Source organism: Gekko japonicus, unplaced genomic scaffold (assembly GCF_001447785.1).
Source record: "Gekko japonicus isolate JY-2015 unplaced genomic scaffold, Gekko_japonicus_V1.1 scaffold820, whole genome shotgun sequence".
In the NCBI taxonomy this organism is placed as follows: Eukaryota; Metazoa; Chordata; class Lepidosauria; order Squamata; family Gekkonidae; genus Gekko; species Gekko japonicus.
The window spans coordinates 555,844-576,762 of NW_015160861.1; the positions used below are offsets into that span (position 1 = coordinate 555,844).

The 20,919-nt window shown below is 43.3% G+C and overlaps 1 protein-coding gene across 1 annotated transcript in view; it reads right to left on the bottom strand.

The window, feature by feature from the left end:
* Positions 1–17,802: 17,802 nt before the first annotated feature.
* The window catches only part of LOC107119417 (dynein heavy chain 9, axonemal-like), a 115,729-nt gene continuing 112,612 nt past the window's right edge, over positions 17,803–20,919 (bottom strand). Inside the window, exon 13 of the mRNA XM_015421885.1 lies at positions 17,803–18,454. Within this exon, the coding sequence (XP_015277371.1) occupies positions 18,227–18,454 (228 nt within the window). The 3' untranslated portion in view covers positions 17,803–18,226. The remainder of the gene's footprint in view (positions 18,455–20,919) is intronic.

Below are 20,919 nucleotides of genomic sequence, written 5' to 3' on the forward strand. Positions count from 1 at the left end.
AAGGGTCGGGTGGTGGGATTGGATTTAAAACCTGGGGACCTTGTCTATGTGTCTACGAAGAACATCAAAATGCTACGCCCTAGTAAAAAACTGGGTTGGAAGTTTATTGGACCTTTCAGGGTCCGTAAGATAATTAACAATGTTGCTGTTGATGTAGAATTGCCTAAAAACCTACGTGTTTTGCATTCTGTTTTTCACATGAGCCTGTTGAAAAAGGATCCTGGCTCCTCTCCATGTAGACCTTCGGTCACTCCCCCTCCTCCTATTATACTTGAAGGGGATGAACATTTTGAAATCGCTGATGTGCTTGATTCCAAACTTAAGCGTGGTAAGCTCTGGTATCTCATTGAATGGGTGGACTTCGGACCCCAGCACCGCGAATGGGTGGAAGAAGGGGATATTCGGGCCCCTTATCTACTTCGTGAGTTCCACATGAAGTTCCCGGCCAAACCGGGAGGTCTCCCGCCCAAACCGGGAGTTCTCCTGCCCAGCCCAGGAGACGGTGGTTAATGTGTATTTTTGAGGGGGCAGTATGTCAGCAAGCTGCCATGGAGTTCTGTGTTGCTGGTTCTTCTGTACAGTTGCTACCCCCCCTTTGCCTGTGTGCTATTATTTTAATCTGCTGTAATGCCTAAGCCAAACAACTGGAGGACGTACTGGGGGAGTTCGCTTCATTGCCTGCTTGTTGCTTTTAGAGCCTGAGAACTGCACCTGTGTTATGTCTGGAGATAGCCTGGTTCTCAGGGAATGAGCGCGCAACCGTTTCCTTTCACCCGCCAGCGGGAAAGTGACCCATTGGTTCTGTATCTGTTTCAAATCCCTTTATTATGCTTGCCCTAACTGTTTGTAGTCAGTTCTAACAAAGAACGTGTTTGAGTGTCTTTCCAATGCTTTGAAATAAATTTTGCTTTTCTTGAAAACGTGGATTTATTCTCGATGCTTGGGGATCCAACAACTACACAGAAGTGTTTCAGTGTCGGTGGGTGACATTGCTAATCACAGACTTACTGGAGTCTCTAAAAGTATTACCAATTAGTGTGGGAACATATGATTTCCACAAAACAGAAAATTTTAAGAATGTTTATGTATTTTAAGAATTAAGAATTTGTATATATAGTCAACAGCCTGAAGCATCAGATTTGTGATATATGCATTGAAACAGATAACTAATAAATAATTACAGATTAAATTAATATGTGAATCCAGGGTATGCTAAATTACAAACCTATAATTTTAAAAATTCCTAATAATTAAGTTATTTAGCAAATAATTATTTAGAAATCAAATTCCTGAAGAAAAGCCATCTTTGGAGCCAAAGGTCCCTTCTCAATGATAATCACTAGTGCCAGCACAGTATGAGACACACAAGTGATCTTTAGCCATTGCTGGTGAATGAACAGCTTGCCTTCCTCCCTCCCTCACTACAATGCAATGCAATATGAACCAGCAATTTTTTCCCCCAGTGGGAGTAGAAGTTGTTATGTGACAGGCCTAGGGAACATCTGTGCATGTGCAGCTTTGGACTTTGAATACTTAGGGGAGGGGGGTCTTTTTACAACTACCATCAAATTTTCCCCCAGCAGCCACCTTTCAAGCAGTGCATCACTCAACTATTGTTGTGTCAGTAAAATCTGTCCTTTCTTGTATATATGGTCATTTCCTGGAAATAAATATTGTTGTAGTATTGCCATACACAACAAACCTTTATTGGCATAACAGCAGCCTGTACAGAAACGGCAAAAAGCAAAACAAGCAAAACACTTAATTCACTACCCTTCTGCCAAAAAAGAACTTCTCCTCTTATACACTCTGTAAAGGAAGTTTGCCACCACTTTGATGGTATCAGCCCTGTTTGAGGCTAGAAGATTCATTATCTTACTTTCCTCAGATTTGCCCTCCAGGGATCGCAGTATAGGGACGAGGTGATAAGCACGTATATCCTGGTAAAATCTACAAGTCCGTGTATGGTCCCTTCAATCTCCTTTAGCCCACAGGGACATAACCTATCTGGGAATTGTATTTTTTAAAATCCCCCATATAACACAGCTGAGGGCAGCACATTAAAATGGGCCAGCGTGAATACCCTTCTAATGTAGGGATCAACCAGACAGCATCTCCCTATCCCCAGTGGTTCACTAGAGCCACTAACAAATTGAGAACATTAGGTTTAGACCCGTACCAACTTTTGGAAAGCGGCTATGTCAGGGCAAAATCTATTGTCATTCAACGTCTCAGAGATATTGAGCTGCAAACGACTCACGCCGCAACTCCGCCGCTCTATAAATCTCTGAAACCCGAAATTTATATGACCACTCCTCAATATTTAGCTAATATCTCCAACCCAAATCATAGATGGGCTTTCTCCAGAGCCAGATTTGATGCTTTTCCATCGGCAGTTCTTTCTGGAAGATTTCAACGTATCCCAAGGCATTTGAGACTTTGTTCATGCTCCTCTGAGTCAATAGAGACCCTCCCCCATATTTTATTTTATTGCTCTTATTATGCAGAAGAAAGAGCCCTCTTAATTACACCTATATTAAGGTCACTTAGGGTCCAAGGACAACTAGCAAACCATTCTGAGGAACTTGTGCTGAAATATCTATTGGAGGACAAATCCATTGCAATATCAAGGAATGTTGCTAAATTTCTTTTTATTGCATTTGCAAAGCGCAAGCTCCTCCTTAATACTATTGCGGCCTGTTAAGAGAAATCCCCCAATGAATGGGAGAGCAATGTCCAGTAGCAAGACTTCTAAGTTCTTGCATTTCTATATCAATCACTCTCTGTTTAATCATGCCAAAGGCATACTTCTCTGAAATAAGGATCAAATCATCCAAGCTGAACCCCATCAGTGTAATTTTCCCTTTGACATGTGTAATTCAATCTGATAGGTGAGATTCATATAGCATATAAGTGATGAGACTATAAGGCTCACTTCTATAGAAGAGGCGCAACCAGAATTTAAAAGTTGAGAGCCACACTTTAGTGACTAAACGTCTCTGGTTTGTCTCAAGGCATATTGCTGCATTATGCAAGTTGGGAGCCCTAGAATTTTTCTAAGAAATTTGGATTGGACTCTTTCAACTGTTTTATTAAAAGCAGAGATCCAGGACTTCCGGTTTATGGTGACCCACTAGTGGATGCGTCCCTGGTAGCTCCCGGGGAGGCGATCCGCGCACCAACGGCTATGAGGGGCAATTATCCGCCACACACCCCCAGAGCCTTTGTGATAGGCTCCTAGCCATGGGGCTTTTGAAAGGTGGCCTCTTCACCAGCATGTTTCTGGGGAATTGAGGTGTTCTTCTACCCCGACAGTCCGGCCATTGTGTATCCACAATGGAACTCGAACCGCCAACTGGGACAAGCGTTGGAGATGGGGCGTCTTACACGTACTTTTGGCGAGGTCTTCGGACCAACAATGAACAGTGTCAAGTTAAACGAACATTGGGATTATAAAAGAAAGCTCCGCCAGGAACGACGAGACTAGCGAGTGGGGGAGGGGCTGCTCCCTTATGCATGAGCGAAGTAGCAATTTTTTAAGGGGGAGCTGAAGTATAAGCGTGGAAATCTGTTTTGAGAAACACACCAGAGCACCAATAAGCATTGTGACGAATTGCAGAGACTTTAGCAAGTTCTTTTTAAAAGTAAACAATCAGCTAACATGGCCAGGAAAAAAACAGAGAAAGGCAAATGAAACTAAAACCTCCTGGAAGTATGAGCCCACGACCGGAAGATACCACCGAGTTTTCTAAATTGTTAGCAGACTCTTTGCGCCCTCTACTGGACCAGATGATGAATATCAACCAACAGCTGATAGCATTAAATCAGAACTTTGCAGCTCAGCAGCTCCAATTGAATGAAATCAAAAAATTGTCAGAGCAAACAGCTGAAAAGGTGAATGAAATGGATACCAAATCGAAAAAGGTTAAAAAAGGGTGCAGTTGTTGGAAAAGAAGTAAGTTTCTTCCGAATCTGAGCTATTGCAGATACAAATGGAGAAAGCCAATTTTGTTCTTTTTGTTCAGGAGTCCCTGAAGCTAAAGATGAGAATCTAAAACAAATGTTGAGTGAGGTGTTGGCTCCAATTGCAGATTTAAAAGCGGAATATCTTACAAGCGAAATGGATGTGGTTTATAGAGCCTATTCCATATACATCAAAAAGAATAATCTGCCTGGAGTGGTGAGATTCTCGAAGAGACATGTGAGGAACCAAATTTTGAAAGCAACATCAGGAGTACCCTTGAAAATTGGAGGCAAATACTATCAGAATTCTGAAAGATATCCCATTTGAAATAAGGAAGAAGAGGAAGGAATATAAAGATTATGTTTTTACAAACAAACAGCATCCCTTATAGATGGCTGGTTCCCGAAGGCATCCTTTTCAAACTCAAGGATAAAAAAGAAAAGATTGACTCTGTCTTCAAAGCACGGAAGTTTCTGAGACTGCAACTGGGAGAGTCTGGTGAGGATGGCAAAGAAGATGGAGACAGTAAACCTATTGATACAGCTGCCTCTTCCAGTTCTACTTCCGACGAGGACTCTGCTTCTGAGAAGGGGGCAGCGGCCCCCAAACGCGATTACCAACTGAGGATAAGAAAGGACAAAATAAAATGAAGGCTGAAGAACTCTGAATTGTGCCTTATAAGCAATTATTAAATGTTCATGCTCTTGTGATTATCTCTAAATAATATAGTTAAAGGACCATGTTCAATGTAATGATAGCATTTTAGACTAAAACTGAAACAAGCTCTTGTAATGATCTCCTATACTTGGGTTTTTAATGGTTTACTTTCCTTTTCCCTTAGTTGTAATTTCCCCCTCCCTATTTTCATTGTAGTTTGTAGAAAAATGCAATTAAAAATCCCCTTCAGGGGGCCAAAAAAAAAAAAAGCAGAGATCCAAATTGGGGCACCATAGAGTAATTTAGCACATATTTTGTGGTTAAACACCTTGAGAATAGCAGGAATACAGCAGGAATAAATTGATTTCCTTTTGTATAATAAAAGCAGGAAACTGCAAGTTCACTGCTATTCACTGATTTTACAACATCCTTAGTGTAAAAGACCCAGTTAGCATTGTAATGGAAATGTATACTAAGGTATCTGAAACTCTTCACCTGTTTGATAGGATTTCCTTGAACAGTCCATTTGAGGGTTTCCAACTCCAATTTTTTGACATCAAAATTGAGAGACAGCAGGTTCTTATCATCTTTTAGCATCTTTTTTATCACAACCTTTGAAAGTGACAGGAGACCATAATCGGCATATAATAATAACGGGCAGTGTCTTACTCCCAGCTTGGGGAAATGACTGATAATTTAAAAAGAGATAAAACAATATCGTAGCCAGGATACAACCTTGCTTGACACCCACTGAAATGGCAATTTTTGGCATTAGGCCGCCGTCTTTTGAGTATCTAGCCTGGCAAGTAGTTTATCAATCCCCATATTATTCAATTTCCTCCACAAGATATCCATGGGCATTGAATCAACAGCTCCCTTGAGATCTAAGAAAACTGTGTATAATTTAAGTCCTTTCCCTTTCCTATATTTATTTACTAAGAATGATGCAATGATCTGACAGAAGCCAATTTGCTCTGGCCCCAAAATTTGCTGGTCTAATATCCAAGATTTCAGTTTATCAGCCAAGTGATTGGCATATAGCTTCCCCGTAATGAATAAGAGACTGATTGGTCTATAACTATTTGGGAGCTGAGGATCATCTTTTTTAAAGATTGGGACGAATATGGCATTCTTCCAATTATCTGGTATTACACATCTAAGGCTGTATAAAGGGCTGCTAGGAAGGGGGGCCACCACTGAGGAAAAGCCTTAATAGCCTCAGGTGGAATAGCATCAGGCCCTGGAGCTTTTCTCAATTTAAGAGCTGCAATTAAAGATTCGGTCTCCTCAATCTGCATGGGGGCCCAACATGGGCAATTGTCCAGACAGATGTCAAATTCTTCAGGATTGTGCCTGGTCTCCTGGAAAGTCATTGTGAAATAATTGTACCAGCCACCAGCTGTATCTAAGCTGTTTACTGACCCCTTTCTTCCCATGGACTCAGCTACCAAGGCCCAGAATTTCCTTTAGTCATTATTGAGTGTGGCCTTCAAGAGGGGTTTCCAACTTTTAATCAGGAAAATTTCCTGTTTATTCTTATAAAGTTGGTGTAAAGCCTTTTTAAATTTGAAGTATTCTGAAGGAAAAGGTGCTAAATTTGACATCCTATAACGTTGGTTACTATCACATAAGTGACTCTTCATCACTTGACACTGCGCCTTTGTTGCTTTATTTGTAGCCTCATGATCCCAGAGAGATTGTTAACAAGCTTATCATATAACGCAAACCATTCTAAAGATGTATTCTCAGATAGGCTTACAAATTTATCTAAATTGCTGGGAACCAGAAACTTGGCGGTCATCTCCACAACCCTTTGTGACCAAATAACCCTGGGTAGCTTTGGTGACACAATGCCACCTTTAACTCTCAGACAGCCCCTCCTACTGGGACTGACAGAGGCACCCAACCTCAAAGTCAATGAGAAATGGTCACTTTCAGGTCATTCAGAGATTGCGAAGGCCTTCAACTCTTCCCTGAGGGCCAATGTGATTAGCATGTAGTTCACCACACTACAGCCCCGGGGAGAGACAGACGTAAATTCACCAGGGTATTCATAGGAGTGTAGCCCATTCAGGATGACAAGATTGAACCTCGTACAGAATACACCAGCCTCATTAAGCGTTTGATCTTTAGAAAGCCTCAGTTCAGAGAAACAATTAGGGATAGTATCCTCAGAGTCAAGACCCATCTTCCCAGCCAACACTCCATTATTCTGCCCCACCCTAGCATTAAAATCCCGAGCAATCAGTAAGTTTGAGGTTGGGTAATTCTGCTCTATCCCCTCTAAATATGAGAAAAGCTTTTCCCAACTATCAGACATAGGTTCCTTTGCTAAACCTGGTGGCAGCAAGACATTAATTACAATTAAAGATTTCCCTGGGCTCTTTAGCATACAAGCCTGCCCTATATGACCTCAATCACTTAACGGGTAGACCTCCCAATTTAGATTGCTGGACCAGAGTATAGCTAAGCTCGCCTGAGGACGACTAAAATATTTAGTTTTAAAGGCAGATAACAAGTGGGTCTTAAAACCCTCCATAGAAATTTCATAGCAAGCCCAGGTTTCTTGAAGTAAGATCACCTCGAATCTTGCCAGGAAATTTTTAAAGGTGAGGTCAGCAGATTTGTTCTTCCATCCCGCAATATTCCCTGAAACTATATTGAAGTTAGTGCTTGCTGGCTCATGTCTCAGTCATTCAGACTCCGTTATCTGATTGTCTTGTTTTCGTCAAAAAATACACTACCATTCCTCAAGGCTGTACAGTCTGTGACCTTATAAATGTGTCAAGACTTGTTAGTCCCTGACCCATCATCCGCTGGGCCGTGTTGTGTTCTGGCTGGCACACTTTCCTGTGCTACCAGGAGTGATGTTAAGGTAGGGTATTGGATGGATCCATTTCCATCGCTGACAAAATGTCAGGTGGGGCCATGGTCTGTTGGCTGTCCGTTCTAAGCTTAACCATCTTGTCCCTCAATCTCTCCAATCTGTTGATCATTCTGCTCTGCTCATGGTCCGCTAGCTCAACGAACACTTCCTGAACTTCATCATTGATGAGGTCTTCATCTTGTGTCAACTCTGGATGAATAATGTTTGAACTGCGCTTATTAACCGTATCATGTCCCTTAGCTGGATCCTTGAGATCACCGGAACTTGGAAGTATATTTTGAGAATTGACCTGAGGATCTGGATCACTAATCCTCAATAAAAGAGGCTTCAGAATTTCATTCGCAAAAACTCGTGTTGGGGAAAGAAAAGAAACATTTTGTTCTTCAGGAGGGCTGGGATGTACGGAGTATTGAAGGTAAGGAGTACTGTGTCATACCTATCCACTCTAGGTAGGACTTCGAGATCCGTTAGATCACTCAACTCCAGCCGGACACCCATCAGTGCTTTCAGGTGTTTCTTGACCGCCATTCTGGTGTTCCAGATTGGGGTACTACCCCAAAAAGGGAAGATATTCAGACAGACTTTGGTGGGTCGTAGCACTAGTTGGAGGGGTTTATCATAATTGTCTGCCTTTAGTCCATGTTTACTGCTTTAGATCTCTCTCCTTTGGATCCTACTGCTTACTGGACTAATTAGAAATACCTTTACTGAGCGTTGTGCACTTGCAGTCTTGTGCACTTGCTGAGAGACCCTATCTTGTTATTCAGCTGCGGTAACCTTTTGCAGACATGATCCACTGTTCCAGCTGTCAGCTGTAGCAAATCTGGGGGATCGATGACTGCTTCCAAAGGAGTCATCTTTTATATATTACACTGCACCATGGGGCTCTCCTCCACTATATCACACTTTGATTTCTCCCCAGACCTCGAACCATCAGACACCATCATATCCAGGTCATCAACCAGCTCCCCCCCCCCGCTTTCTAGCACAACAAAGCAGTTTGCAGGGGAAATTTGAGGTAAATAATAATCATCAGTGTTTAATTGTTTTGATGAAGGCAAAGAGATGTCTTCGTCCTGTCTGAAACGCTTATTCAAATTCATCGTGAGGCCAGTAAAAGTCAGAATGTGGTCACAGACTTGCTGGTTATATGCTGCAAGGACTTAAATCACAGTATAGACTGCTACTAATTTCCTTCCCTCTTATTAACTACACAGCTCCACGCTCAATTCTTAATTGCCTTAGCTGGTCCTGTGAGTTCCTCTTCCAAGTTCACTGCCGGTTCAATTAAAAAAATTAAAAACTCAATATCAACTATTTTAAAGGTGCTGGGTCCGTTCCACAATAAACACTTTACTTCACACTCTGGCATCTTTGTCGGGAGCTGCCCTTCATTTGCTCTCACCAGCTCCCGTTCAGCAGCTGGAAGTCCACACCCCAGAAGGCCAGTATTCCTGTATCAGCCTAGCAGGTATCATATCCTGGGGTCAAAGGAAAGGGAGACTGTTATAGAGGAGAAAGAATTAATAGCGCTGTTAGAGAAGGAACTTGATATTTTGCTTTATGGACTATATTTATTGCTACACACAATGGACTGTGCACACACACACACACAGGCCCAGAGAACTGTACACTTTAAGTTACCTGTTGTGATGTAACACATAGAAGGTGCCTGTACAAGCCTTACACGTGTAAATAAGGTTTCAGTTACACAGTTACCAGCCTGGTGAAGAAGCACACACCACCATTATTGTGAGCAGTAAAAAACAACAACTTGAGCAAAGACAGCCCCCATTGCTGAATCATTTGTGGTCATGTACGACACATCACTGCTTTGTTCCTGCATTGGTATTTCCTGCCAGATGGACATTTGGTTTACAATGGAATGGCCAGCTTCATCAACACTACAATGAAGCATCCTGACACCATGGTTTTCACACCTGCCCAGATGCCCTTCCTTCAGTAAGGTTTTAGATTACAATATTGGCCACTACTTATAGTTAACCACCCCTCCCTACATGCAACCAATAGGATTGTTTTAGGGATGGACTAACAGGTAGGTGGGCCAGGAGGTTGGCACGGCCACCACCCACCTCCTGGATCCCCCAATAAAAGGAGATAACCAGTCACATGGTCTCTCTCTCTCTCATACTTGATCAACTAGCATCTCCCCCGCGATAACCCCTGTCTGCTTTTTACTCCTCTTGAGTCCCACTTGCTATCCCCAAACCCTTGCCTCTACTTTGATCTCTTGATCTGCAGTCAAGAGACCCACACGTTCTGGCTGGTTCTGGTCGTGTCTGAACTTCCTTTAGTTTCCATTTCTTCCCATCCATTCTTCATTGGAACAACCAAAGCTGCGAAGACAGATAAGTATATCATCACCCCCACCTGCTAATGCAACTGTGCTTATTTTAATACTGTATTTCTAAGGAACTTGATTGAATGTGTGAGTGCATCAGTATTGTTTGTATGAGATTTATTCTTTAAGTAAAAGATATTTATTTTAGCAACAACAGCCTCGTTGTCCTTCTCTGGTAACCCTTGGTGGGAACAGGACCTTGGTATAGTTGGCAAAGACCCATTTATAAATTGCCAATTGCTGAAAATAAAGCAATTCGGCTAACAGCCCCTTATTGGGGAAAAATTCCACAGGTACTAAGATTTACACACTATATCACAATTGTTGCTTCCTGCAACCATTTCAGTAACTTTCCTGCTTCACGATCTTGTATCCTACAAGTTAATACTAGGGGTATGCGCTCAATATAAACCGAGCTGGAAAAAAATACTTGATAAATACCTTATCAGTATTTATTGTGTATTTTCTCAGTTTTGCCAACAATTGGTGAAGGCCAGCACTTCAAGACATCACTTTGAATCTCCCCATTTGTAGGACAAGGGAAAAATGAATGTGGTTTGACATATATTGACAGCTGTCACTGTGCCTGCAGGTGTTTAATCATAGTATATTCAGATTTTGGTATTTAGCCCAGATGGAAGAAATCTGTAGTAGAATATATATATTTTATAGTATTTTTCTGTATAAGAAGTTATATTAAACAGAAGTATTATTAGGGGCCTCTGTGGATGGAATTAGGATGCAATAGAATGGAATGCATATTTGGAAATTACAAGGACACCTAACACTTGAAGTTATGTGGTGAACAGATTTTCAGTGTTCTCAAATCAATATATTTCTTTTGTAAGACACTGGGAACCTGCCAAGAGCTAAGTTTAAGGTGAATCAGAGCCCATATCAGCTGGCTCTCCAAAAGCGAGGCGGAGGGAGGCTAGCTTCACTGAGGCCAGAAAGGGTCCCAGTGTTCCCTAATGCTTCTCATTGTTCTAAAGTCAGATAAGCAAATGCAATCACTGACATACATGACCAGTATAAGGAGAGACCAATAGTAAAGTTTAGAGTCAAATGATGCTACCTGTTTGGTACCAATTAGAGATTCTTTAATGTGTAAATTATATGTGATGTCATCTGGGTGTTGATGGATGCTAAGCCCTGCATTTCCTGTTTCATTGCAATAAACAGATATTCATCTAACTGACTGTGTTTTTCCAATTTGGCCCCAGGAGCACACAGATACAGATTTGTGCATCACACCTGTCAAAGACTTCAAAAGCTGTTTTGAGCACATAAGTTTTCTTAAGAGGAGGTCACAATTGTTGTTGATTATCCTCTCCCACCACAGACCATTGACCCCCCCCTCCTGAAATATTGTTCCTGGGGGTTATTAGATCTGCAGGTACAGCATGGGGGCAAATGGGGCCCACAGTGGGAGCAGGAATCAACAGCAATGGTCACCCTTCTTAGAAAATGTGAGTCCCCTTAAATTTTTGGAATGATATTGTAGAGGCCACTGTCTTAACTAAAAGATTGTCCAGAAGGCTGCTGCTGCCATGCAGTGGCAAATGGCACTGGCTGTTTTAGGTCCATTTTGGTGATTATTTTAAGATGTATTTCTTAATAGTGAATTTCTCATAGCATTCATGGAAAACCACAAGATATTGATTATTCAGATGAAACTCGGAAGGATGGAAATTAAATTTCTAGAGGCACTCAAATAACAGCAAACCTGGCCACAGAGTCATTGAAAGAGAGAGAAAAGTTTGCACTGAGAAGCTACATTTAGAGTTTCATTCATTTACAACAGATATTCCCTTTTGCTTTACAATTACTTTTCAATTGCTTGAGTCTCTGCCCAAAAAAAAATGGGGACCAAAAAAAAATTCAATCTTAAATACAAAATATAGCGTTTTATTCCCTGAACACTGGTACTGAGGCAGCCCTCCCAGGAGGCGGGACTGGGGCTCAGCAGGGCAGAGCACAAGCAAGGTTGCAAACCAGGGTTCAGTCAAAAAGTCAGGGGTTCCAGAAGGCAGGTATGCCAAGTCCAGTCTATGGTCAAGGGATTCAGGCAGCAGGTCTAAATCCAGTCCACCGTCAGGGGTTCCAGAAAAGCCAATCATCAAGTCCAGTAGCAATGTGTACTTGTTGCATCCACGGAACTACTGTTTCTCCTGGCTGATTTTATAGCCAAGTCTTAACAAGCTACTCTCCCAGCCAATTCCTTGGCATTCATCCTGAAACTACTAATCCATGTCATCAGTTGAGAGTGACTCTTGCACTCTTTCTCCTTTGTCTTTCCTGCAACTCAGCTCACCTCTGACAGCCTCACGCTGCAGGGGTATGGATGAGCTGGGAATGGCTTCTGAAGACTTGTTTACTGCTTCAGAGCTACAAGGCATTGGCTCAGTTTCAGCTGTAGGCTGTGATTTCTGATCAGCCGGTAATATGATCTCTTGCTACTCTCCTTCCGGCTCAAAGCCAGCTGCAGCTGGTTGATCAATTACTGGGTGAGGGCCAGCTTCTTGTCTGCAGGATCTGCTGTCATTGAGCACAGACTTACTTACAACACACTATTTACATCAGCTACATCACAGACACAAAACATTATTGTTAATGAGCACTGTGATTTGACTGCAATTTTACAGTTTTTATGCTGATTCTGTTTGTCATGTTATGGTCGTGAACCACCTTGTGGAGCAAAACTAGGACTAATCATGAATGTATTAAATAAATGGGATCTTTCCTTCTATGCCTTTTTACACATCCAGGAGAGGGAATAAATTAACCAGTAAAAAAGAAGGTATTTAACTATGATATTGAACAAGTACTGTTTTCAAATGTATTTTTAGCTATTTTGCCTTTCCTTATTACCAGTTTGCCTTGTGTAATAGCTTTGTGAAAATTCACTTGTTCTCAGTGTTCCTAGAGTGTAAATCTTCTGTAAAAATGAACAAGCTGTGAAAGAAGGTGTCAGACTTGGCTCCTTAATGCCTCAAGATGTTGTATGACATTAGGGCAAATCTTTAACTGGCTTTGTCTAGCATGATAAGCACTTTTCATGGATAGCTGAAGTAGAATTAATCCTTTCTCTCTGTGCAGGGGATAATCCTGTACTTGATTCTACAGTATAAATGACTTGACTCTATTGAAGTAAAAGGAAACACTCTAATTTGCACAATGGATGATTGTCACCAGTCTCCATTTCCATACAAAAACTTCAATACCTAGTAACCTCTTTAAATCAGTCTTGTTTTAAATCGGTTACATTATTTAGTTTCAGGACAATAATTCAGGATGACTTAATCCTTTCCCATAAGAAAGAGCCAGCACAATGTAACTGTCAAGCTCCAGCCTAACTTTCAATTCCTTACGTTTTGCTTTGCTTTCCCTTCACTTGTCGTTTTAAATTCCTGGGTGTGTGTCTGTGTTGTTGGAGTGCATGGGAGTAGTAGTAATCATTCCTTAAGTTGTGCCCCAGGAGTTGGTTCTCGTGTGGTTGACCTTGGTGAATCTCTCTGCCTAGGCTAGGATAGATATATCTATATATCTGTGTTGCCATAGAAGCACTGGGGGTTAGATGTGATGTATGAGAGTGTGGGATTTTGTGCTTTTACCTATCACCTGTAAGTTCCCACAGATTTCTTTAGTCCTAACAAAAGTTCTTGAACATAACTTAAATAAAGCATATCTTTGATAAAGCATTTCACTGCCAATAGTGTGAGAGTGTATTAGCTGGGGACCTGACAGATTGTTAGGAGTCCTTCATTTCTCTCCCCCCCAGACCCCATCCTTCAAAGGCATGGGGAATGGTGATGGAGATGGCAGGGTGAGCGCAATCACCAGATCCGAACCTGAGCACCCCATGGCCGACTCCGATAAGAAGAGAGACAGGAAAGCTCTAGGTGCCAGGCCTAAGAAGCACGTCCTCTTCAACCCTTCTAAGAGATGAGACAGCCCTGATCGTTGGGATGATCCTGCTTGGCTGGCAAGCACCCCAGGATTCTGAGGGAACCAAGGAAAAGCTGATTGTGAGAGGCGCCATGTCTCCCGCACCTTCTATAGTGTCCCAGACCTGGGCAAGATGCAAGAGGACTCAGTGGAGGAACCGGCAATGGAGCGGGGCCAAGCCAGCATCCAATCTGACCTCAAGGAGTTAAAGGCAGGGTTCCAGAACCTGGTAACGAACCTTCCTAAGCTGGTAAAAGAGCCGATGGAGAAAGAGGTTTCGGAGACCTCTGAGGAAGATGAGAAAAGTGAGGATGAGCCCGAAAATCCCCCACCACTTCGAAGAGCCAATGCGGAGTGTGAGCAGCCTCACGATGCATTGGAGACCACCTTCAACAGCAGCCCGGAGAAGCTGGCGTTCTTTGTGATCAAGGTGCGGAAGATGTTACACAAGTGGGGCCACACCTTCGCTTCTGATGAACAACGTATGGATTTTGTGGATTCCAGGCTTTGTGGGGCTTTACAATGTCATTGCCCTGGAGCTACGGGATGTCGATGCCTTTATGCAAGCCCTGAGACACCAATTTTAAGACCCACTAGAGTTGGAGAAAGCCCGCACCCGGTTGCGCGGCATACCCCAGGGAACTCACTCAGTACGAGTTAAAAGCCACGAGGGTCAAACTCCAAAGGTGGCCTGAAGAGGTCCTGATCGAGTTTTACCAGGCTGGCCTGAACACCCTCGAAGAAGGCACTGGCTCAAGACAACCCCATAACTTGGTGAGTTGTATCCAAGTGCCCTGTGAGGTGGATAATAGGCATAACTTGGTGAAGCTGTACCAACATAAGATGCCCAGCCATGGCAGCGGGGGTCCAAGGATGACTCGGGGTAGAGGACCACTACCCGTAGGGGTTCAGAAGCATCGATTGAAGAAGGGGTTGTGCCTGCACTGCGGAAAAGCTGGGCACTTCGCCATGCATTGCACCTGGACCCAGAGTGAGGACTGAAAGGGATGTAAGGAGCACCGTGACAAGAAAGTGAAGCCAGCAGGGAAGAGACCCAAGTCACCCAAAGCTTTGCAGGAGGTGGAGTACACTACCTCAGGAGGAATGTCCTCCAGCAAGGGTGAGGAGCCTCAGGTGCAGGGGAAAGGCCAGGACCTGCTGTGAAGGGCACCAGCCAGGTCTGTAATCCCCAGAATCGGTGAGATCCTAGTGCGGTAAAACGCCTGCAGTAACATCAACGAACAGCCACTATGGCTGTTTGAGACCCACCGTGCCCGGGGTGAGCTCCCGGCCCTAGTCCTATCTATCGCCCACCCAACGGTTCGAAAGCAGTAAAAATAAAGCAAGTAGATAAATGGGTATCTTCCCTTAGGTGGCAGGGGGCACCCTCCTCCGTGTGAGATGTGTGGCGGCCTATTAAAGGGGGTGGTTGTTTATTTAGATGCTGTGTTAGTGTATTCACAAGACTCAGGAGTCACACATGACTTGAAACTGGTGAGAGAGGTCCTCATAGTGCTATATGACAACCACCTCTATGCCAAGCTTTCAAAGTGTGAATTCAATAAGGAAAAATAGACTTTTTAGGCTACCACTCAGGAGGGGCTGGGCATGGATCCCCAAAAAGTCCAGGACATGGTGGGGTGGAAGCCCCCACATACCCGAAGGCAATTACAATCCTTCTTAGGATTCGCTAACTTCTATCGCACATTTATTCCCAATTTTGCCCAAAGTGACTTTACCAATGACTGACTTGTTGAAAACAAAGGGACTGGGGCCGGACAGTAAGAAAGGAGGGGCAAAATTGGTGTGGTCCCCAGAGTGCCAGTTAGCCTTTAATAAACTAAAAACATTATTCACTTCAGAGCCCATCCTCCACCACCCAGATGAAACCAAAGTGTATATTGTACAGGTGGATGCGTCAGATGTGGCAATGGAGGGGAGATTTTGCAGAAGGGAAATGACGGAAAAGTGCACCCACTTGCTTATGTGTCCAAAAAGTTCTCGGGGGCAGAGAGGAACTGGGCAGTGTGGGACAAAGAGTTAGCACTCTCCACCTCCACCTGGAGACCCTCAAGAGCCTGGAGGCCCTCAAGAGCCCACACTGCCTTAACACCAAACACCAAACAGTTACAGGTGTGGAACAAGGACTGAGTAGTAGCCATCACTCAGAGACTGATGGTCAAACAGAGCGCACTAACCCAGTGTTAGAACAGTTCCACAGATGTTTCATTAACCACCAGCAGGATGATTGGGTTCAACTCCTACCGTTTGAAGAGTACAGCTACAATAATTCTATCCATAGTTCTATAGGGATGTCCCCCTTCAAAGCAGTACATGGACATGAGGGGGTCCCTTGCCTACAATGAACCTGAGTGAACCAATAAAGGGAGATGCCCAGCTCTAGTGGTCTTCTGTAACTAATTGTTGGGATTCAGAAAATTTTGAATAAAGCTAAGGAGGATTACAAACATTATGCTTACAAAACCAGGAGCCCTGAGTGGGATCTGGCTCCTGGGGACTCTGTGTACATTTCTACCAAGCACGTGAGGGTTCTACAACCAGGGTGAAAGCTAGGGTGGAAGTACATTAGACCTTTTAAGGTGATCTGTGTGATCAATAAGGTTGCTGTTGAAGTGGAACTACCTAAAACTTTGCATTCTGTGCACCCTGTGTTTCATTTCAGCTTGTTAAAGAAGGACCCTAGACCCTAGACTTGGACTTATCTTCCAGCACCTCCTCCTCTCCTGATCAACGGCGAACTCATTGTGAAGTGGGTTTTAACTAAGCATATTAGAGCTTCTTGCCTTATTAAAGAGTTTCATCATACTCATCCCCATCAGCTGGGTGGCTGAGGGGCCTTGGGGGGGCAGTATATCAAGCTCAGGCCTTTCGATTCCTTAAGTTTTGCTTTCCTTTCCCTTCGGTTGTCATTTTGAATTCAGGGGGTTGTTGTTGTTGGAGTGCATAATGAGTAGCCATAATCATTCCTTAAGTTGTGCCCCAATAATTAGTTCTCGTGATTGACCTTGGTGAATCTCTGTGCCTAGGCTAGGGTAGATAGGGTAGATCTCTGTTGCCATAGAAATGTATGAGAGTGTGGAATTTTGTGCATTTACCTATAAACAGTAAGTTCCCATGGTTTTCTTTCGTCCTAACAAAAGTTCTTGAACCTACAGCAAGCATATCTTCAATAAAGCATTTCACTGCCAATAGTGTGTGTGGAGAGTGTATTAGCTGGGGATCTGACCGTAACTTTGCATTGTCCATGGCGAAGTTTGCTTGTTAACGTAGGACTCCATGTTTAAAGGATCTGCAACATTTTGAAACTGCAGTTAAATATTCAATGGCTTTATTTATTTTAAGATTCTATTCCACCTTTATTACAACTTGGGTTCCAAGGCAGCTTACAAATAACCAATACAACAATACATTACAATCAAGTACAATCAACTCCAGCACAAAATACCTGAACAGGAGCTGTGCTTTTCTTCTACCTGAAAGTTATAGAACACAGCAGACAGGTTGCCATGGGTGGGCCACAAAGGAAGAGAAAGAAACTAAGCAAATAAACTCTTCATTGAGAATGATTCACACATGCATGTATAGCCCTTGATTAGTTTGCCTTTGATAAATATGTAAACTGATTTCATTGGCAAGCTTTGTGACTGAGACAAATGATAATATGGAAGTTTTATCTGCGCCAGTGATTAATGATTTGTGATGGTTCATTTGTAAATGTAAATTCTCATGATCACATGAAACTGCCTACTTGATCCTTTAAGTGGAGATGCTAGGGATTGAACCTGGGACCTTCTGCATGCCAAGTAGATGCTCTACCACTAAGCAACAGCCCCTCCCATGTTACAATGCGATGGTATATTCATCATAGCCCTTTTTCAGATGTCACAGTGAACACATGTATGTCCTGCATGTACATGTGTATATCTGTTTATAAGAAACAGCCAATGCATCTTAACTTTACAACTGTAACAGGGATCAGTACCTGGATAAATGTGGGGTTTAAATCACATGTTGAGTTATATGTGCACTGAACATAACACAAGAATTACTCAACACAGACACCCAGGGCTTTTTTTTCCTGGGGGAACACACTGGAAAGGAGTTCCAGAATCTCTTTGACAAAATTCTTTTAAAATTGTTTAAAAGTTCATGAGTTTTCAGTATACAGATTGAAAATTTCATTTCCTTCTTGAGAGTTCCGGCACCTCTTTTTCCAGAAAAAAAAGCCCTGCACACAACACAGAAAAATCAAGTGCACAAGGTACACTGTAACTTGTGGTCATGTGAACCAGCCTCAGGTTAATTCCATTTGTGAAGCATTTCCAAAAGAAGACACAGTGGCCTTTTTTTGTCCAGTCTATTGTGAAAAGTGCATTTGAGTTGGAGTCTAAATTTGTAGGAGGAGTGCCACTCCTGCTAAAACCCACTTGGAAGGTTTCTCTTTGGTCTTCAGGTTAAAGGTCCAGACATAGGTTGGTCCTCGTTGGCGGGTTTTATACACAGGACAAGGGTACACGTTGCGGTTGTCTTGCTTATCAACAGGGATGGCTCTGATGAAAATGATCGGCATTGATGGAGTAAGGTCCTTCAGGCGGGCATCGGCAATTAAACCTGTCTTTGGAGGATAGTGAGGAAATGTGAGATAAGATTATCAAAGGCTCCATTTCTTGAATCATTCCTGATGCACCCACATGCCTCTATTGCCTTTGTAGAATCTACTGTATCCTGTTATCTGTTATTTAACTGTTCCTTGACCTACATTTCTCCTAGGCCCCTGGAGCAGTTGATTCTGTCAGAGTAATATCCAAGCTGACTGATCAAGACTGTGAACTTTTTCCAGCTGAGTTACTTAGTTACCAAGCATCAGTTCAAATGATCAAATTGCCTCATTGAGAATGTGGACTCAGTGGATTTATGCAGAGTTTCCTTAACATATAGAATTTGTGTGACTGCTTCCCTGCACACTGAGCTCAGCTCAAACCCCTGTGAACCACAGTGCTGTAAAACTGCCAAAAGTAGGCTTACTGGTAGACTGCTAGATGTGGGTTTGACTAGTTGCAATAGTCGTAAATGATGCTTTATTAGAGTGGTCTTTCTGGGGTGTTCCCATGGAGAACCGGAGAAGCCTTCTATAGAATTGTTGACTTATGCACTGTAAACTTGTGAGCTTTGGTTCCAGGAAAAATATGTCTGCCTGAAGAAGAATCTGTCGAAACACGCAATTTTTGCCTAGGAGGCATGTTGCTTGCTTTGATGCTTGCTGAATTAGTTTTTGTGGAGAATATAACAGCCTGCTGCATCTCTCATCATTTACAATTGTTGCAACCTCCATCAGTCTCTTATCAGGAGCAAGATAGTCTACAGCATTGGAATAGGTCTCTGTAGCTGTGGACTTTAGGTTTTTGCACTATAATGAATGTGTGTAAGATATACTAGGGTCTCTATTGTATGTAAATCAATATATGAAGACACAAGTCCATATTAGCAGAGTCTGTTTTGTTCTAACACGGTATTTCTTTATGTTTGTCCATTGGGGGTTGGCTGCCCTAGGTGTAGCAGTCAGTGCTTCAGAGCAGGGTCTGCTAGATCCAGCTTCTTGCTGTAGAAGCTGAGTGGGGGATTTTGGAACAGTCACAGACTTTCAGCCTAACCTACCTCACGTGGTTGTTGTGCAAGTCAAAAGGGGGAGAGGAGAATGACGTAAGCCGCTTTGGTCCCCATTGCAGAGAAAGACTACTTTTCCTCCTGGGAAACCATTGTTGCCAATCTCCAGGTGAGGGCTGGAGATCACTCAGAATTACAACTGATCTCCAGATGGCAGAGGTCAGTTCCCCTGGAGAAAACGGTGGACTCTGTGGCAGTCAGGGCTTCAGAGCATGGAAGAGGCTGCAGGTGTGTGGGGGGGAAATGGAAAGCTGAAGAGAGAGGGGGAAACAAAGGTAAGTTGATGATTGGCTGGGAAGGAGATAGGGTTGCCAACCCCAGGTGGGAAATTCCTGGAGATTTGAGGATGGAACCTGGAGAGGGTGAGGTTAGAGGAGGGGTGGGACCTCAGACAGGTACAATGCCATAGACTACACCCTCTGAACCAGCCATTCCCTTCTGGGAAACCACTGTTGTCAATCTCAGGAGAGGGGTGGAGATCACTGAAAATTACAACTGCTCTTCAGGTAGCAGAGATCAGTTCCTCTGGATAAAATGGTGGACTCTGTGTTATTACACCGTTAAGGTCGCCACAGCACATTGACGCTGAGTGCCCAAGGCCTTGGCACTCTTCCAGAGCCTCTTTCTAGAGCTCATTGTATTTATTTCCACAATTGGCCTTATTCTTAGTAATGCCATAAAACAAAATACAAATTTTTAAAACCCAAAACAGTTATTAAGAATAAAACCAGAATAAGATCCCAGATGGCGATTTACAGTTTTCTATTCCTTTCTGGACTACTTGGTATATGGTGGGGGGCATAGAAACAAAATATACATACAAGAAGAGAGGGAAAGGGGGAAAGGGTGCCAGCCAGTATAACCAACTGTCCTCAACCAAAAGCCTGGCGGAACATCTCTGATTTACAAGCCCTGCAGAATTGCACAAGGTCCCGCAGGGCCCTGGTGTCATTCGGCAGAGAGTTCCACTAGGTTGGGGCCAGGACTGAAAAGGCCCTGGCCCTGGTCAAGGACAGTCAGACATGGGCCAGGAATCATCAGTAAGATATTATGAATGGAGCAAAAAGCTCTTCTAGGGACATAGTGCAGAAGGCGGTCCTGTAGGTACGTTGGCCCCAGACCACTCAAGGCCTTAAAGGTCAATACCAAAACCTTGAACCTGACCTGGTACTTTACTGGCAGCCAGTGTAGCTGGTGCAGCACCAGTTGAATGTGTGCTGTCAGGACTCGCGCTGCTGTATTCTGAACCAGCTGAAGTTTCCAAATCAGTCTCAAGGGTAGGCCAGCGTGGAGTGAGTTATAGCAGTCTAGCCTGGAGGTAACCATCACATGGATTATTGTGGCTAGGTCAGGGCATGACAGGAAGGGAGCCAGCTGCCGGGCTTGATGAAGGTAAAAAAATGCCTGCCTGGCAAT